Here is a 15,978-nt window from a genome sequence, read left to right on the forward strand (position 1 = left end):
TTAAAAAAAGTTTCTAGTGTGTTGTTGTCTAAGATTAGTACATTCTATAGATTTTTATGTCAACATAGTATCTTTGCAGATGAGCGCAAGCTTAGTAATACCATGCCTGCTCCAAAGAGCAGTATATCTGCAGAAACTACGGTCCAATCTCTATTATCATTGTACTCTTAAAAAGTTGGTGAAAAGCTTATTTTTCAGCCACTATCTGAGTACTATGTGGAAGCCAAAGGATTGTTAGCTGTAGCCAATATGCATAAAGGAAGCAGTAAGGTAACTGCGATGCCCTTTTAGTCTTGACATGCCATTTGTAAGGGAATCTTGATAAGGGTTTTGAATGCAGAGTAATTTAAAAAGATTTTAGTGCTGCTACAAAGTCATCCTAGGATCCCCCTTTTTTCACGGTTGGAGGCTATCAAGTATCTCATCCGAGTGAGAGGCTTTTCTCAGAAGACAGCAGGACATGTGTCCAGCAATCTCAGGAAATTTACCTCTGCAGTTTAACAAGGTAAATTGACGATCTACTGTGATTGTTGTCATAAACAGGATTTTTCTCCACTCAGAACCTCTATTCAGCGCATAGCAGACTTTTTGGCCTTCATCAGGGATGAGAAAGGCTTAGTGTTAAGTCTTAGAGGTGTTGACATTTCCTCATCCTGGGAACTCTCCTTGCTGTTTAATGGGTTTGAGCAGTCGTGTTCTCCAAGGGAGCTTAAGCCTCCAACGTGGGATGTTTCCTTGGTCCTGAGAAGTTTCGCTAAAGCTCCTTATGAGCCTTTATGTCATTCATCAGACAGGAATTTGACACTCAAAACAGTTTTCCTCCTGGCCTTGGCTTCTTCGAAGAGAATGGGGGAGCTTCATGGCCTGAACTTTGATGTGAAGCACACCAGGGGTTGGGGGTCAGTGCCCTTCGAATTTGTCCCTTAATTTGTGGCTAAGCCCAGAATCCCTTGGTGCTGGATGGCAGGTTCGCCTCCTTTTCCGTTCTATCTCTGGATGACTGTGGGCGGTGATTCTCATGAGCTCTTGTTGTGTCATGTCAGGGTTATGCATTGCTCTCTTAAGAGGACATGACATCTTAGGCCAGGTTGTCGTAGGCTTTTTGTTAGTACAGGGTGTTCTAAGAAAGAGGTGTCCATGAATACAATCTATTTTTGGTTATGTGAAGCTATCAGATAGGCATATTTGACTCTTGATGATTCCGCTGCGGTGTCTGTGCAGGCTAGAGCACATGACATCAGGAGTATTGGTCCCTCTCTAGTTTTCAAGAAGAATTTGGCTGTTCATAGAATTTTGAGCACTGATACTTGGTTACGCCGGTCCACGTTCACCTTTTTCTGTCTTAAGGATGTTGCCCACAAATCTATGGACACTTTTTCCTTGGGTCCTGTGGTAGCTCCCCAACAGATTGTGTAACTCATCATTGCCCTTAACAGGAAGTAAGTTCCAACTGCGGGAAAAGGTGGCGTAATTTAGCTTGCTTGGCAGATTCGCAATACGATGAGGTAGCAGGAAGGGAACTGGCATTTCTCATCTATGAAATCAGCAACAGTCCTAACCAAAAAGATACAAAAGCATTCATAGATATATTAGAAGGATATAATCCTTCAAACTGGAACAAATCTAATGAAAACATCTTGAAAATAATTGAAGAAGTTCCAAATAAAATCCAAGTGGTCAAGAGACTCATAAAGAAAATATACATAAACCAACATATTCCGACAAAGAAAATGAATAAGGTGAATCTTGTGAATATCCTAATTGATGCATTAGGAAAAAGAATGCCAAAAGCATGCAAACTGTGTAATGTTTGGTATAGCATAGTCAATCCACAAAACCTAATCAGAAAATGTGCTGCATGCAACATTCCGACCCATCCACAGTGTGCTGAGGTAATGCAAGATTTGAGAAAAGATACAAGAATTTTTTGTTCAACATGTCTATCATGGATAGACAATGTTATTAAATCAAGATTGAATGTACAAATAGTTGAGGATGAAGAAGAAGAGGAAGAGGAAGAAGAAGAATGACCACAAAAAGAAGAAGAGGAAAACGGAAGAGCAAGTAAACAAAAGAAAATAGAAATGGACAGAAAATAAAAAAGCGTGTAGAAGGAAAACAAATGAACAATGGACTAAAAGGTTACGATGTTGGATGCAGAGATACTCATTGATACTACATATGAGGCAATAAAACAGCATACCTACGAAGAAATAAATTACGATATGACAACAGAAAAGCAAATCCCGAAGAGGCTCTACCCAGATCTACACAATGACGGGAAAGAGGAAAAAATAGACAAGAAAGACCAAATCTGCAACCTTTTGAAAGAGGGAATTGCAGATTTGGAGAAAGATGTTACTACAAACATCCTAAGGTATGTCAAAACTATGAAATATATGGTAAATTGTTTGCATACTTAGATGGCTATGGGGATGATTGCAGAGATCTGCATCCAAAAATATGTAAAAAACCTAAAAGAAGGAAAAGGATGTAAGTTCGACAAAAAATGCAAATATATGCACCCTGTAGCCATGAATCATAATCAAATAAATAACCAACCAAGTAATAAAAAATCCAAAATAAGAAAGAAACAAATAAAGAGAGAAAATCAAGATCAGGTAAAAGAGAGAAAAGCAACCACCAATGAGATTATGCAGAGGTGTCAGCAAAAAATTTCAAAGCATCAGCTCCGAAATTCTACTCAAGAGATAAGGTACTGTATTTTATTATGCAAGAGGATATTGCGAGGAACGGAGAAAATTGCAGATTCAGACACAAAATGAATAATTATGAATGAAGGAAGATCAAATATTATGGAAAAGTTGGATTTTTTAATGTCAGAATTTCTGGAAATGAAAAAAGAACAACATACCAGAACAGGAAAGAGACATGGGAAAATCCTTATTACTACCAATATTAAATGAAGGAGAAAACACGCAAATCATCATAGTGATGAATGCGCAGGGTTTAGTTACGAGTAACTCAAAAAGAAAAATAGAGTACTTAGAAGAACTAACCCAAAATGAAAGAAAATAGATATAATGAATATAAGTGAAACCTGGTATTCCCAAGAGACTGGGAATGATGATCAAATAAAAGGGTTCCAAACTTATAGATCAGATAGAAAAAATAGGAGTCAAGGGGGAACCGCAATATATGGGAAAGACAAAAAACAAGGAAAAATATAGAGAAAAACTATAGTAACTCAGAATGTGAACTAATAGCGGTAGAATTTGAATCTGAAAAATTGATGAACATAGTAAATATATAGACCTCCTAATACTAAAGAGTTTGACTTAATAATTGAAAAATTGGATGATATATGTAGAAATCACAAGGACTGGACTATTCTCCTATCTGGTGACTTCAAAACTTTCCTTTCGTAGAATGGAAAGACGAATAGGAGACTGGGGTTGTACTTATACATATAAAAAAGAGAGTAATAGTAGTGCAGAAGATAAGAGGCAATTTGAAAAGCTATTAGATATGCTACTAGAATACACAACATTCAACAAATAAATCCACCTGCCAACAAGAAAGGAAAATACTTTAGACCTAGTATTTGTGAACGAGATGAATTATGTTAAAGAAATAAATAGTTTATAATGCGAGTATTTCAGATCATAATGTCATAGAAAATTAACAGTTCATTCCAAAGCAAGTGAAAATAGAGATAAGCAAGAAATGAAAAGTGGGAAGGATATGGAAAATACAACTTCTACAGTAAAAATATAAAATGGTCAGAAATTAATGAAGAATTAAAACAAAAAGATTGGGATAACATTTTCGTAAGTGATGACATAAGGGTAAATACTACGGAGATATTATATAAAAAAATATTGGAGAAAATAGTGGATAAATATATACCGAAGAAGAAAAGTAAAACATCATTCATGCATACCAAGAGACAGAAGGATCTTGTTCCAGAAAATCAGAAAGTGGAAAAAAGTCTTGCAAAAGAAAAAAATGCATGGAAAGTTATAGAACTAAAAAGTAAGATAGAAAATGCAGAACAAAAGATTATACAATCAAAAGAAAATGAAAAACGGGACTTGGAAGAAAAAAACCCTATTAAATATCAAGCAAAACCCCCAAAACTATTATACTCATATGCGAAGAAGATGAAAAAAAGAATAAAGGAAGAAATAGGCCCGGCCCTGAGAATTGAAGGGAGATTAACGAATGAAAAAAAAGGAAATTTGCAACATACTGGCAGAACGATATAAGAGAGAATTCACCCTAGAATAGATAATGAAGATAATGATATAGAAGTAAGGGACGAAAATAGTGAATATTTAGCTGACATAGAAATTAATGAAGCTGATATTGTGCAGGCTATTAATGAAATTAAAAATGGAGCTGCTGCAGGGCCGGATGGAGTCCCTGCTATTTTGTTAAAGAAATAGTTCATTCTATCGCAAAGCCACTTGCAATATTATTAAGACAAAGTGTAGATACAGGCAAGATTTATGATGAGCACAAATTAGGCATATTATCACCCCTACTTTCAAAAGTGGATCAAGACTAGAGGCAAGTAATTATAGGCCTGTGAGTCTAACATCACATATTATGAAAGTGTATGAAAGGGTTTAAATGAACGAAAAATAAAAATATTTGAGAAACATTTTAATAAAAAATAATTTGTTTAATATAGGACAACACGGTTTCGTACCCGGAAAAAGTACACAAACCCAACTGTTAGTCCACCGTGAGAACATATTCAAAAATATGAAAAGCGGAAATGAAACAGATGTGGTTTATCTAGACTTTGCAAAAGCTTTTGACAAAGTAGACCATAATATATTAGCAAAGAAAATTAGAAAACACAATATCGTAGATAAAGTAGGAAGATGGTTAAAAGAATTTTTTACACAACAGAAAACAGATAGTTATTGCAAACGATGAGAAATCGGATGAAACCAAGGTAATATCCGGTGTGCCACAAGGTACGGTGCTAGCTGCAATATTGTTTGTTATTATGATTGAAGACATAGACAGTAATGTTAAGGATTCGGTAGTGAGTAGTTTCGCTGATGACACAAGAATAAGAGAAATTACTTGTGATGAAGATAGGAACGCTCTACAAAGAGACCTTAACAAAGTATATGATTGGGCAGAGGTAAATAGGATGGTATTTAACTCTGATAAATTTGAATCAATAAATTATGGAGACAGAGAAGGAAAGCTATATGCATATAGGGGACCTAATAATGAGACAATCACAAATAAGGAAGCAGTTTAAAGACCTTGGTGTGATGATGAATAGGAACATTGTTATGCAATGATCAAAATAGCCATTCTGTTGGCAAAATGTAAAGCAAAAATGGGAATGTTGTTACGGCACTTCAAAACAAGAAAAGCTGAACACATGATTATGCTTTATAAAACATATGTTCGTAGTCCACTTGAATATTGCAATATGATATGGTACCCACACTATCAAAAGGATATTGCACAAATAGAGAGTGTACAAAGGTCCTTTACAGCTAGAATAGAAGAAGTTAAGGACCTAGACTACTGGGAAAGACTACAATCCTAAAATTATATAGTCTAGGAAAGAAGAGAACGCTACATGATAATTTCAGGCATGGAAACAGATAGAAGGTAATAACAGAAAATATCATGGAACTAAAAATATCAGAAAGAGCAAGCAGAGGTAGATTAATAGTGCCCAAAACTATACCAGGAAAAATAAGGAAAGCACACAGAACATTAATCCACTACGCACCAGCATCGATAATGCAGCGTCTATTCAATGCGTTGCCAGCTCATCTGAGGAATATATCAGGAGTGAGCGTAGATGTGTTTAAGAATAAGCTCGACAAATATCTAAACTGCATCCCAGACCATTCAAGATTGGAAGATGCAAAATATACCGGAAGATGTACTAGCAACTCTCTGGTAGACATTAGAGGCGCCTCACACTGAGGGACCTGGGGCAACCCGAACGAACTGTAAGGTCTGTAAGGTAAGGTAAGGACACTTTTGTATCTTACCTAAGATGATTGTGTGAAAGAGAGGCTGAGTGAGTTGGCTGGTTTCTTTCTTTCTTTTGTTCCTTTCCTTCTTCCTTCAGGCGGGTTGAGGAATAGACACGTCATTTGCTGGACTGGTCTGATACAGGTGAGTAAGGTAGTCATACTGGTAGTTTGGAATGGCTGAGTTGTTGGGTATCAGTTTATCCAGCTTCTCATGGGCATGAGTCCCCTCCTGTAGATATTTCTTTTGGAGTTGGACTGGTGGGTTGGCCCACAGCCAGATTAGGATCTGTGTACCTCCCACCAAGTATAAGTCTATCCTATTGTTAAGGCCGAAGATTTGGTTGTGTTTGAACAAATGACAAATTTTCTAAGACAATTTGTATTTTTCATAGCTACAAACCTGAGGTCTTAACATTTTACTCCCCACCTCTAGCTGCCCCTCTGTCATCTTATGACATCCTGGGTTGGGAAAGACTAAACGTGATAGAGTGGGTGCGTGGTCTTTGACCAGTTTTCATCTGATATAGGCACGTGTTGCCAGATCTCACAGATTATTTGCTTTTCAGTCTCCAATTGTTTAACCAGATCCAGCTAGGTGCTATAAAATTATCCTATTTTTAAGACCTCAGGTTTGTAGCTATGAAAAATATAAATGGTCTTAGAAAATTTGTCATATTTAATTATGTTATTGGTTGCATTATTTATGGTATGTACTGAAGAATATTTTGAAGTGATTACTCTAGTATTTGCATTCATTTGCAAGAAATTTTGTGATTGTTATTGTACTGTGACAGGTACAGTCATTTATTGATTTCCTCTGCTATGACTTTGGTTGAGATACAGTAATTTAGGAGAAGCATGTCTTTTTAGATTGCCATGATATGGATTTTAACCATGTTGTAGTGATTAGAAATTTGACCCTATAGTAGAATATAAAATTATGTTTGTAATGCATGTAAAAATTGTATAGAGTAATTTGTTAATTTTTTTAAAATTCTTGTACTGAATACATGGTTAACATTTTTATTTCACTATTCATTTTCAATTACAGTAATTGTTAGTAAATACTTATCGACTTTTCTTGACATTAATTTATATAGTTACAGCTGTGTCAGTATTATTACTGTTAATATTTACTTTATTGCATTGATTGATCTTTGAAACTATATTCTGTACTGAATTATCACTCAGTTGTAGAATTTCTATCAGAGGAAAATTTTAATAGTACAGTGCACTTTTACATGTGTACAAAATATAAATTACATTTGCCTTTCTTGCTGACTGCAGTTAGGAATGAATTTAGTATCAAAGAAAGAATCAAAGTTTAGCTATGGTGTAGCAGACTGCTTGACTAAGCCTGGGCTTCAATTTAGCTACCTTCTCTGTGACTTGTTTTGAAGTCATCAGAAATATATGTTGAAAATAGTTTGTGGTGTAATTGCATATAAAATTAATTTTCTTTATTTCATTTTTGGTTCTTCATTTTAATCATGATTTGTCATAATTTACACGGTTGTAAGATACCAACGTTCTTTTAATTTGCTTCTTTTATTGTATGTTTTAATTGAAATCCTTGTCAATTAAAACTTTAGACCAATAAATATATTTTTATATTTGGTCTGTAGAACAGTGTGCGTAAGTGCACTTATATTCCATGATTTCTGCTACTCATTTGCAGCTTTCAAACCTTGGAAGGAAAAGTGAGCCAAGGTAATCCAGGATTATTGCAGCCTATCACAGTAAATAATCTCATCTGTGTTAGTGAAAAGCCTTTGTGAAAATTGTTGTAAGTCTTTTATGAGTAGTGTTGACACCGGTTACAATTTTCTAAGCAGTTTTGGCACTGGTTACAATTTTCTACCTACGGGTTGTTATATATTATGTAGCTTAACCAAACCCCTAAGATGAAAAGCTTCACCTTTATAGTACTATATCTTACGTTTAAGCCAGCCTTGTGTGGCCCAAAACGTAACTGAAAATATTATATGGAAATGCAAGGTAACTGGAGTTTAACTTACCTTAAAAAAGGGGGGTTTTGGTATCATTATTATTATTTTTAGAGAAAAAGGTCGCCAGAAAACTCAGCTAATTACTTTACATGCATTTATTTACAAGAGGCCGTTTAATGGCCTGGAGAAAGAGTAAACACAGCATGAACCAGAAGATTCTCCTTATAAATTGTCAACAGGTGTATGCAGTCCGCTAATGTCTACACATCTAGTAGTGCAACAGATTTCAAGGGTTTCACTTCTGACCACTTTCCGTTTCCTACAGTTGTGCATGACTTATTGGCCAACAGTGCTGTTTCACAGATGGAAGAAAGTGAGATTCATGAACCTACACTACCTCACTGCCAGTTGCATTACCCTTTCCATTCTTCATGCACATACTAGACATGTCTGCAGCTAATGATGATGCCCTCATCACTGCCATAGAGGGTGTGTTAATCTTACCTTTGCCATTATACACACATACCAGCCACCTCTTCCTCAGATGAGCACTCGCCTCAGTAGAGAGATTCACTTTTCACCTTGCCATCAAGATAGTACTAATGTAAACATCTGCTCTGATTCAGAAGCGTTTTGTGCCTTTTGTTGTTGGATAGTACTCTGCTGAATGAGTCTTAAGCTTTTAACTATTCTTTGTGCAACTTTAGACTTGCATCTTACTTTTGAGAAACGTGTAATTAAAGTGTCAGCAAATGCTGCACTGAAGTTAGGTATTGTATATTATAAGGATTACAAGGAGTTACAAGGATCAGGATGTCTCAAAGACTTATTAGCCCATCCGAGGAGATATCATGTGCTCACTTACCTCTAGGAGCAGGTTTTACAATTCAATTGTAGTTTCCTAAGGATTTTGTCTAGCTTTCTTTTAAACTCTTCCACACTGTTTACAATTTCTGGAGGCAGTTTATTCTATGTCACATATCTTGTATGCAAAGAAGTTCCCACAATAAGGTGTCTTATATCTCTCCAGTTTTAGTTTCCATCCGGTATTTCTTGTATAGTTTTCATTTAACGTAAATAGGTTGCTGTGTACTTTTGTTATGCCTTTCAGTATTTTGAAACTCTACTTTTGTTATGCCTTTCAGTATTTTGAATGTTGTTATTAGTTGTCCTTGCAATCGTCATATTTCTAATCCATACATGTTCAGGCTCCTTAGTCGTCTTTGGTAACCAATTTGCCTGATGGATGGAATTAACTTTGTGGCTCTTGCTTGTACCCCTTCCAATCTATTTATGTCTTTTCTTAGTGCTGGTGACCAAAACTGTACAGCATAGTCAAGATGAGGTCTAACTATTGATATGTAGAGCTGCAGCACCATTTCCTTGTTTCTGTATTAGAACTGCCTTTGTATGTATCTCACAAGTTTCTGTGCCTTCTTTTCAGCTTTTATGCAATGTTTTGTGGATTTTAAGTCCTTGGTAATAATGACTCCAAGGTCCTCTTCTTTTTCTACACTATTTATGTCATTCTCAAGAAGCATGTAGTTGGCATGAGGGTTGTTTGGTTCCTATTTGTAACAATTTACACTTAACCTAGTAAAGTGGCATTTGCCATCTTTTTGACCACTCGCATATTTTCCATACATCATTTCTTAAACTTTCCACTTTCTCTGGGTCCACTGCATTTACACCTAGTTTGGTATCATCTGTAGATTTGGAGATCCTACTAGTTAAGCGTACATCAATGTCATTAATATAAATAAATAAAGAAGAGCGGGCCAAGGACGGAACCTTGAGGAACTTGCTTGTCACATCTGCCCATTCTAATTCTTCACAGTTTATTACGACTGTTTTCTATTAGTTAGTCTTCGCTCCAGTCTGCTATTTCTCCTACAATTCCTAAAACTCTAACTTTTGTCATTTGTTTCTTGTGTGGAACTTTGTCAAAGTAGAGTGTGTATATCAATTGCTCTACTACTGTCGTAAACACTAAGCATGTTATGGAAAAACTTCCAGAGGTTTGGTAGGCCGGGATCTGTCGTGTTTGAAGCTGTGTTAACTGTTTAACAGCAGGTTGTTTCTATCAATGTGATCCACAATTTGATCTACATCATGATAAAATCAAAGCAACTTACTTTAGGTGATTTGTCCTTCCTTCACTGGAATATGTACTGTTCTCTGGTGGGGATGACTGCTTCGGCAGAGATTTATCACTTGCAGATAGAGTGGTTCATGGTGGTAGGTTTCTGTTTCCTAATATTATTACGTAGTTATGACTTTGACCATTGATGGATAGTCTGTTTGTTGGTTTGTTTGTTTTTTTTATTTTTATTTTAACAGATCTTACACATTCACAATTGATATCTGATCCTCATTTTGTGCCGAGAGCCACCAGATTTGCTGAACAGCAGCACCAATATGCAGTAAATGTGCCTTGCTGTTGAATTCTTCAGTTCCAGAGGTCCTTTATTCCTCACACTATTGGACTGTGGAACAGTCTCCCTGAGGACGTCTTGCAGTTAAAAATTCAAAAGTTCAAGTGAAGATGCATTGCATTACCCTCTTGCTTCTTTCTAATACACACCATATTCTTTGGAAGGTTGAATTTTAAGTCAGTGGCCCCTGTCAGCTTGTTCTATACCCCTAGGGATGGAGGCCTGCCATTGACCTTGCTCCTCAGAATTTTTATTTGCCTTTGACTGCATTCTGGAAAGATACAATACAGGAATCTGTTACTCCATTCAACAGGGCAACTTTTTGTGATCTATGGACTTGGAAGATAAATACTTTTAGGTCCAAATCCAGAAGTCTTATGGGATATATATTCTTTTGATTTGTTTAGAGGAAGGTTCTTCCGGATCAAGGTTTTTGCTTTTGGTATGACCACATCCCTACAGGTCTTTGCTCAAGTCATGGCCATAGTTGCTGTCTGATCTTACGGGAGAGACTGCGGGCTGATCATGACACCCTCCATTGAACTTCAGTTACCTCATCAGCCTTTGTAAACCCTTACAGGACAAGCTGAATATATAGTAAGCACACCCCCTGACTGGGCAAACTGTGAGGTTGGCCAATTTAAGAAAAAACACTTCAGTGGAAAGAGGAGGATATACGAATAAATTACACATGGCATGAGAAAAAAACAATGCAAAAAAATTTTTTTTTTTACCTTCAATGGGAAGTGGAAAGTTGATATTTATAACCTTGTGCAGGGCCTCTTTTCCAAGATACTCATAAAATATGCTAATTTTACCAAGTTACACATGTGTTTTCTAGTAACATTTTTGTTGGCTTCATTCTCTAATTTTTGATGATAGAAAAATGGGATGGGCAAACTAATGAATATTGATACCAGTAGTATATATGATGAAACTCCATAGAATTGATGTGGGATTAAAAAAATCCTGCTATGTTTAAATTAATGGTAGTACATATTGCTTTCTTGGTATGCTGAGCTTTGGTCCCTGTATCCACAGCTGAAAGGTTTTTGTGTAGAATAAGATGATATGTACTGCAATAAAAGGGATATATCTATTTAAGGTCATATGTGATTTATCATGAGAGTTTTAACAGTTTTCTTCATTTGTGCTATGATGGTCACAGTATCATTGGACAGATGTTAAGCCACTTGTTAGTTCTAGTTCTCCTTATTCATGGATGACTGGTTAGTGTTAACGAATTGTTTTCAGCTCATGCAATTTTCAAGAGTAAGTGTTTGAATAATTCATGTTTTGGCCATTTGTCAGGTCTCAGGAAGACAATGTTATGTTTAAGTCGGCAGTAGACATTCTGGAGAAAATAATTATATTTATCATTTAAGCTTACCACAGGGCATCTTCCATGGATGAGTTATTTTTAGAACTTTGAAAAGCAATTGGCAGCAAACAGAGTTCATCTACTCTAATATAGTTTTTGCTCAGAAACTTTGTGAAAGCTGCCTTTCATATTTGTAGCTTTAGTAAGAAACCAAGAAATTTTGTAGATTTGTGTGACACTTCAATCTCAAGAGCATGGAAGTTAGCAGGTCTGTCCTCTCAGAGTCTATTAGAGAATCTGCATGTTACCAGATGACAAGATTGTAGTATTGCCATTTTTCCATTTCTAAAAGTTTCAGTTTCTGCTATCTAAGTGAAAAGGTAAAAAAGTTGAAGCTACAGAGTTGTAGCCATTTTGCTTTTTGACTTGAAGAGGACAATTTCTCACAGAAATATTGAATTTTGCTGAGTTTCCTTGAAGATTGATTTTAAATGTAAATGTGATGCTTTGGAGTATTGTTTTGCCTTCAATATTTTCAACATTTGTAATAAGGTTGAGATGTCACTTGGAATTTGATGCCTTTGCTAGCATCATTTGTTGTCCCATAAATTCTTTATTACTGATATCTCTCTCCCATACAAATCTTTAGGGATTTAAGTTGTGCTGGTGTGCCTTTAACTCTGTTCATTCTGAGGACAAAGGAGAATGTTTGGTAGGTAGTTGAGTCAATATCTATCCCTTTGTAGTTCTTCATTTAGTTGCCATTCATTACAGTATATTACTGGGCCAACCAACAGCTGATAAAGTATTGAAGATACTATTGAATTCATGCCTTTATTGCAAGGTAGGCAAATGCAAAAGCATGGCATATAATACAGATATAAAAACATATTTGGAATTTTTTGAGAAATACTGATGCATACGGTGGTTGCTACACCTGCTAACTGCCTTGTTAGCCTAAAGTTGCAGTTCCTTGATGCTGGCATTATTCCTCTCTAGCAGTGGCAAGTAAGGTATATGTGAAACTATGGCCAGTGTACTATGATACTGGAACTTGTATGAATTTTGTATTTTTTATTTGCTTCTTGACTGTTCACAGTTTATGATTACCTTATTTACACTTGCCTGTATTCTTTTAATTGCATTCTGTAGCACCAGAAAGTGTTGGGTAGGAGTCATAATTTCATCTAGCATTAAGGTATCTACTGTATGTCATTAGCTTTGAATGTTCTTGTTTCTGTATGAAGCTTGTAGCATAACTTGCTGTTTCTTTCCACAGCTTTCAAGTTAATCGCGACTAACTGTTTACAGTTTGTAGTTAAAACTTTTTTCCATATTTTCCTGTAGATTCTTAGAAAATGTTTCAGTATGTTCTAGAGAAATTAACAACTTTCTCTCGAGGGGTAAGTAATGGAGTGATATTTGCACCTCAATTTACTTATACTGTACAGTAATTTTTTCACATTAGTATATTTTGGGTCTATGCAGTTAGTTACAGATAACTACTGTGATATTATCAATTCAGTAACTGGATTTTATGTTATTACCTTGCTTATTCACTGTTCTTATAACTAAATTACTTCATGCTGATGTAAAATCTTCAAGATTGTTTAGTAAGTTTTAGACTAATTTTAACCATGTGCAGTTTATTGTTGTAGTGTTGTTGTAGTAACTGAATTAATCTTTTAAACTTTTTTAGTTAGTAGAAGATAAGGATTAAAGGGTGCAATTTATCTATAATTCTTTTCTTAGTTTCAGTATTTATCAAGAGTATACATATAATTAATCTTATACTGCCTAGATATACGGTTAAAGAAGCTTTTGGGCTCCAAAGGGGCATTATCATTATTGTTGATGGTTCTACTGTCATGTAGTATTCTTTGTTGTTTGTTTCCATTAGTATACTCCCATAAATTCAAAGCACAAAAGTTTGTATTTGATAAAGGGGTTGGAAGAAACTAGACAAAAAATGTACATATGTAAAAAGGACTGTTTATTTACATAACTTTGTGCTGTATATATACGTAGTTGGTTCCTGTTGTACGTACGGTTTCATTTAATAAGGTACTTTCCTGAAATGGCATGTTTTTAAAATCTCTGTTGGTAGCGTTTCCATACAGTCAACCCCTGCTTGTTCGCGGTTCAGCATTTGCGGCTTCAGTTATTTGCAGATTTTTATGTGGAAACATAAGTACGTATAGTGCAAATTCACATTAGTTACGGAAAATTCGCCTTTTTGCAGATTTTTTATAAAGCAATTACATTGTATTTTCAATGACTGAATATTTTAGAATGATAGTTTAGAGTATACAGGCAGTCCCCTGTTATCGGTGGGGGTTCCATTCTGATGGCTTGATGACAGGCGAAAATTACCGATAACCAAAAATTGCAGGTTTTTGTCACTTATTGGTGCCGATAACTGGATTTTGGTGTTGATAACTGGTTAATGGTACCTCTGTTTGGAATCTATTGGCGCTAGATAAGCGCCATAAAACCAGGTCGCCAATAACCGGTGACTGTCTGTATTTGGTGTTGAACTATTAAAATAAGCATTTTAGAGGGGTTCTTAGGTTTGAACTATTAAAGGAGGCATTTTTTAAAATTTTTAGCGGGAGTTTCGGTATTTGTGGATTTTCACTATTCGCAGGTGAATGTGTTACACATCCCCCACGAATACGGCGGGGTGACTGTACACCCATTAGAATAACTTTTTTTAAATACAACTTTAATAAAAAAATTACTGTCAGCTATTTTGCACACTTATTGCATGGCCAGCAGGTGAAGACACAATTTCTCATGTATTTTTTTAATGTTATATATTTTGATTTCTTCTTGATATTCCCTTCTCAATACAGTATAAGTTTACAGTTGTTGTTGTTGAAATTATGGCAGCATTGTATGGCATTCAGTACAATATTTAATTGAAATCATCTTAGTTCTGTAGTTATGGAGATCTTACACTGTCCCCCAAATTCAAGTGTATGAGGCATATGATTTGTGTATTGTGATAATTTATTATAATGAATTACAATAACTTCAACTGGAAAAATCCCCTCAAAATATCACTGTTGGTAGTTGGTAACTTTATACTGTCATTTCAAAATTTGAGATGAGATCATACTCTCATTAGTGCTAGTGTCTCACATAACTTTTGTTATTCCATCATTAGTATTTCAGTATTTGAAATTTTTCAACCTGCAATGATTTAGAAAAATGAACAGATTTTTCACCAAGATAAGAAATTCCACAAAAAAACAAAAGAAATTATTATGCAAATTATTTAGAAAATGTAGTGTGAATTTTGTAAAAGAAGATTTTGAAACAAAGATACATATAATACATATGCAGGAAATGTAAGCTATTTCATTTCTGGGATTGATCTTATTGCATGACTTTCCATTATTGCATTAATTTCTAAAGCTTGCACACGGAATTGATTGATGTTAAGTGTTTTGTTCCCTTATATCATATGTACATATAATTAAAATTATTGTATTGAAAGATCTTTCTGCCAAAAACAGAGGTGAAATATTGCTTTTAAAATTTTGTGAGAAATCCTTTCTAAATTATGTACTGTATATAGAAATGTGAGTCACACCTTTACTAATTATGTTTAATGATACGGCAGTCCCCAGTTATCAGTGGGCTTGGTTATCGATGTTCCGGTTTTATGGGCTTGTCTAGTGAGCAAAATTGGCAATTTTCGGTGCTGATAAGTGCTGATTTCCACTTATTGTTACCGATAACTAGGTATGTATTGGTGCCGATACTTATCTAATAGAGGTGCCAATAAGTGCTGAAAATCGCTGATTTTCGGTCTCGGCAACTTTCGGCTGTTGTCAGAACAGAATCCCCGCCAATAACTAGGGACTGCCCTAAAAGTGTCAAATGGGAACTATGATGTTTAATTTTTACAGTTAATATATTTATTGGTTATTTATACTTCATATATGGTTTTAGTTATTTTTAGGTCTGTATTGTAATACATATAAGGGGTTATAGATTTGGCAATGGGTATGCCATTAGTATGCATGAAATTTTTAAGGGGATGGGTAGTTGGGAAAAATATTTTGGGGAGCAGATCAAAAGTTCCTATAGTCAGCTGGGTTTTAAATCAAGATTATCTCTGAATTTTGGCACTGTTTCTTGAAATTTTGAGGAAAGAAAATTTTGTAGTTTATTGTGTAATTGAGTGGCACCTAGGAAAAGACAGCAACAAGATGCCAAAGTGGTATGGTTTTCACAGGGGGAAATTTTCAAGGTTTTCAATTGGCAGCTGCATAAGTCAG

At 35.3% G+C, this 15,978-nt stretch overlaps 1 protein-coding gene across 2 annotated transcripts in view; it reads left to right on the forward strand.

Moving 5' to 3' along the window:
* Nucleotides 1-15,978, forward strand: part of LOC135219856 (titin-like) — a 242,609-nt gene that overhangs the window by 131,501 nt on the left and 95,130 nt on the right. Inside the window, exon 2 of one of the 2 annotated variants that reach the window (XM_064256968.1) lies at nt 12,842-12,857. The exons of the other annotated variant lie outside the window; for it this stretch is intronic. Within the exon in view, the coding sequence (XP_064113038.1) occupies nt 12,842-12,857 (16 nt within the window). The remainder of the gene's footprint in view (nt 1-12,841; nt 12,858-15,978) is intronic. 2 annotated transcript variants of the gene reach the window in all.

The sequence above is a fragment of the Macrobrachium nipponense genome, chromosome 1 (assembly GCF_015104395.2).
Source record: "Macrobrachium nipponense isolate FS-2020 chromosome 1, ASM1510439v2, whole genome shotgun sequence".
NCBI classification, from domain to species: Eukaryota; Metazoa; Arthropoda; class Malacostraca; order Decapoda; family Palaemonidae; genus Macrobrachium; species Macrobrachium nipponense.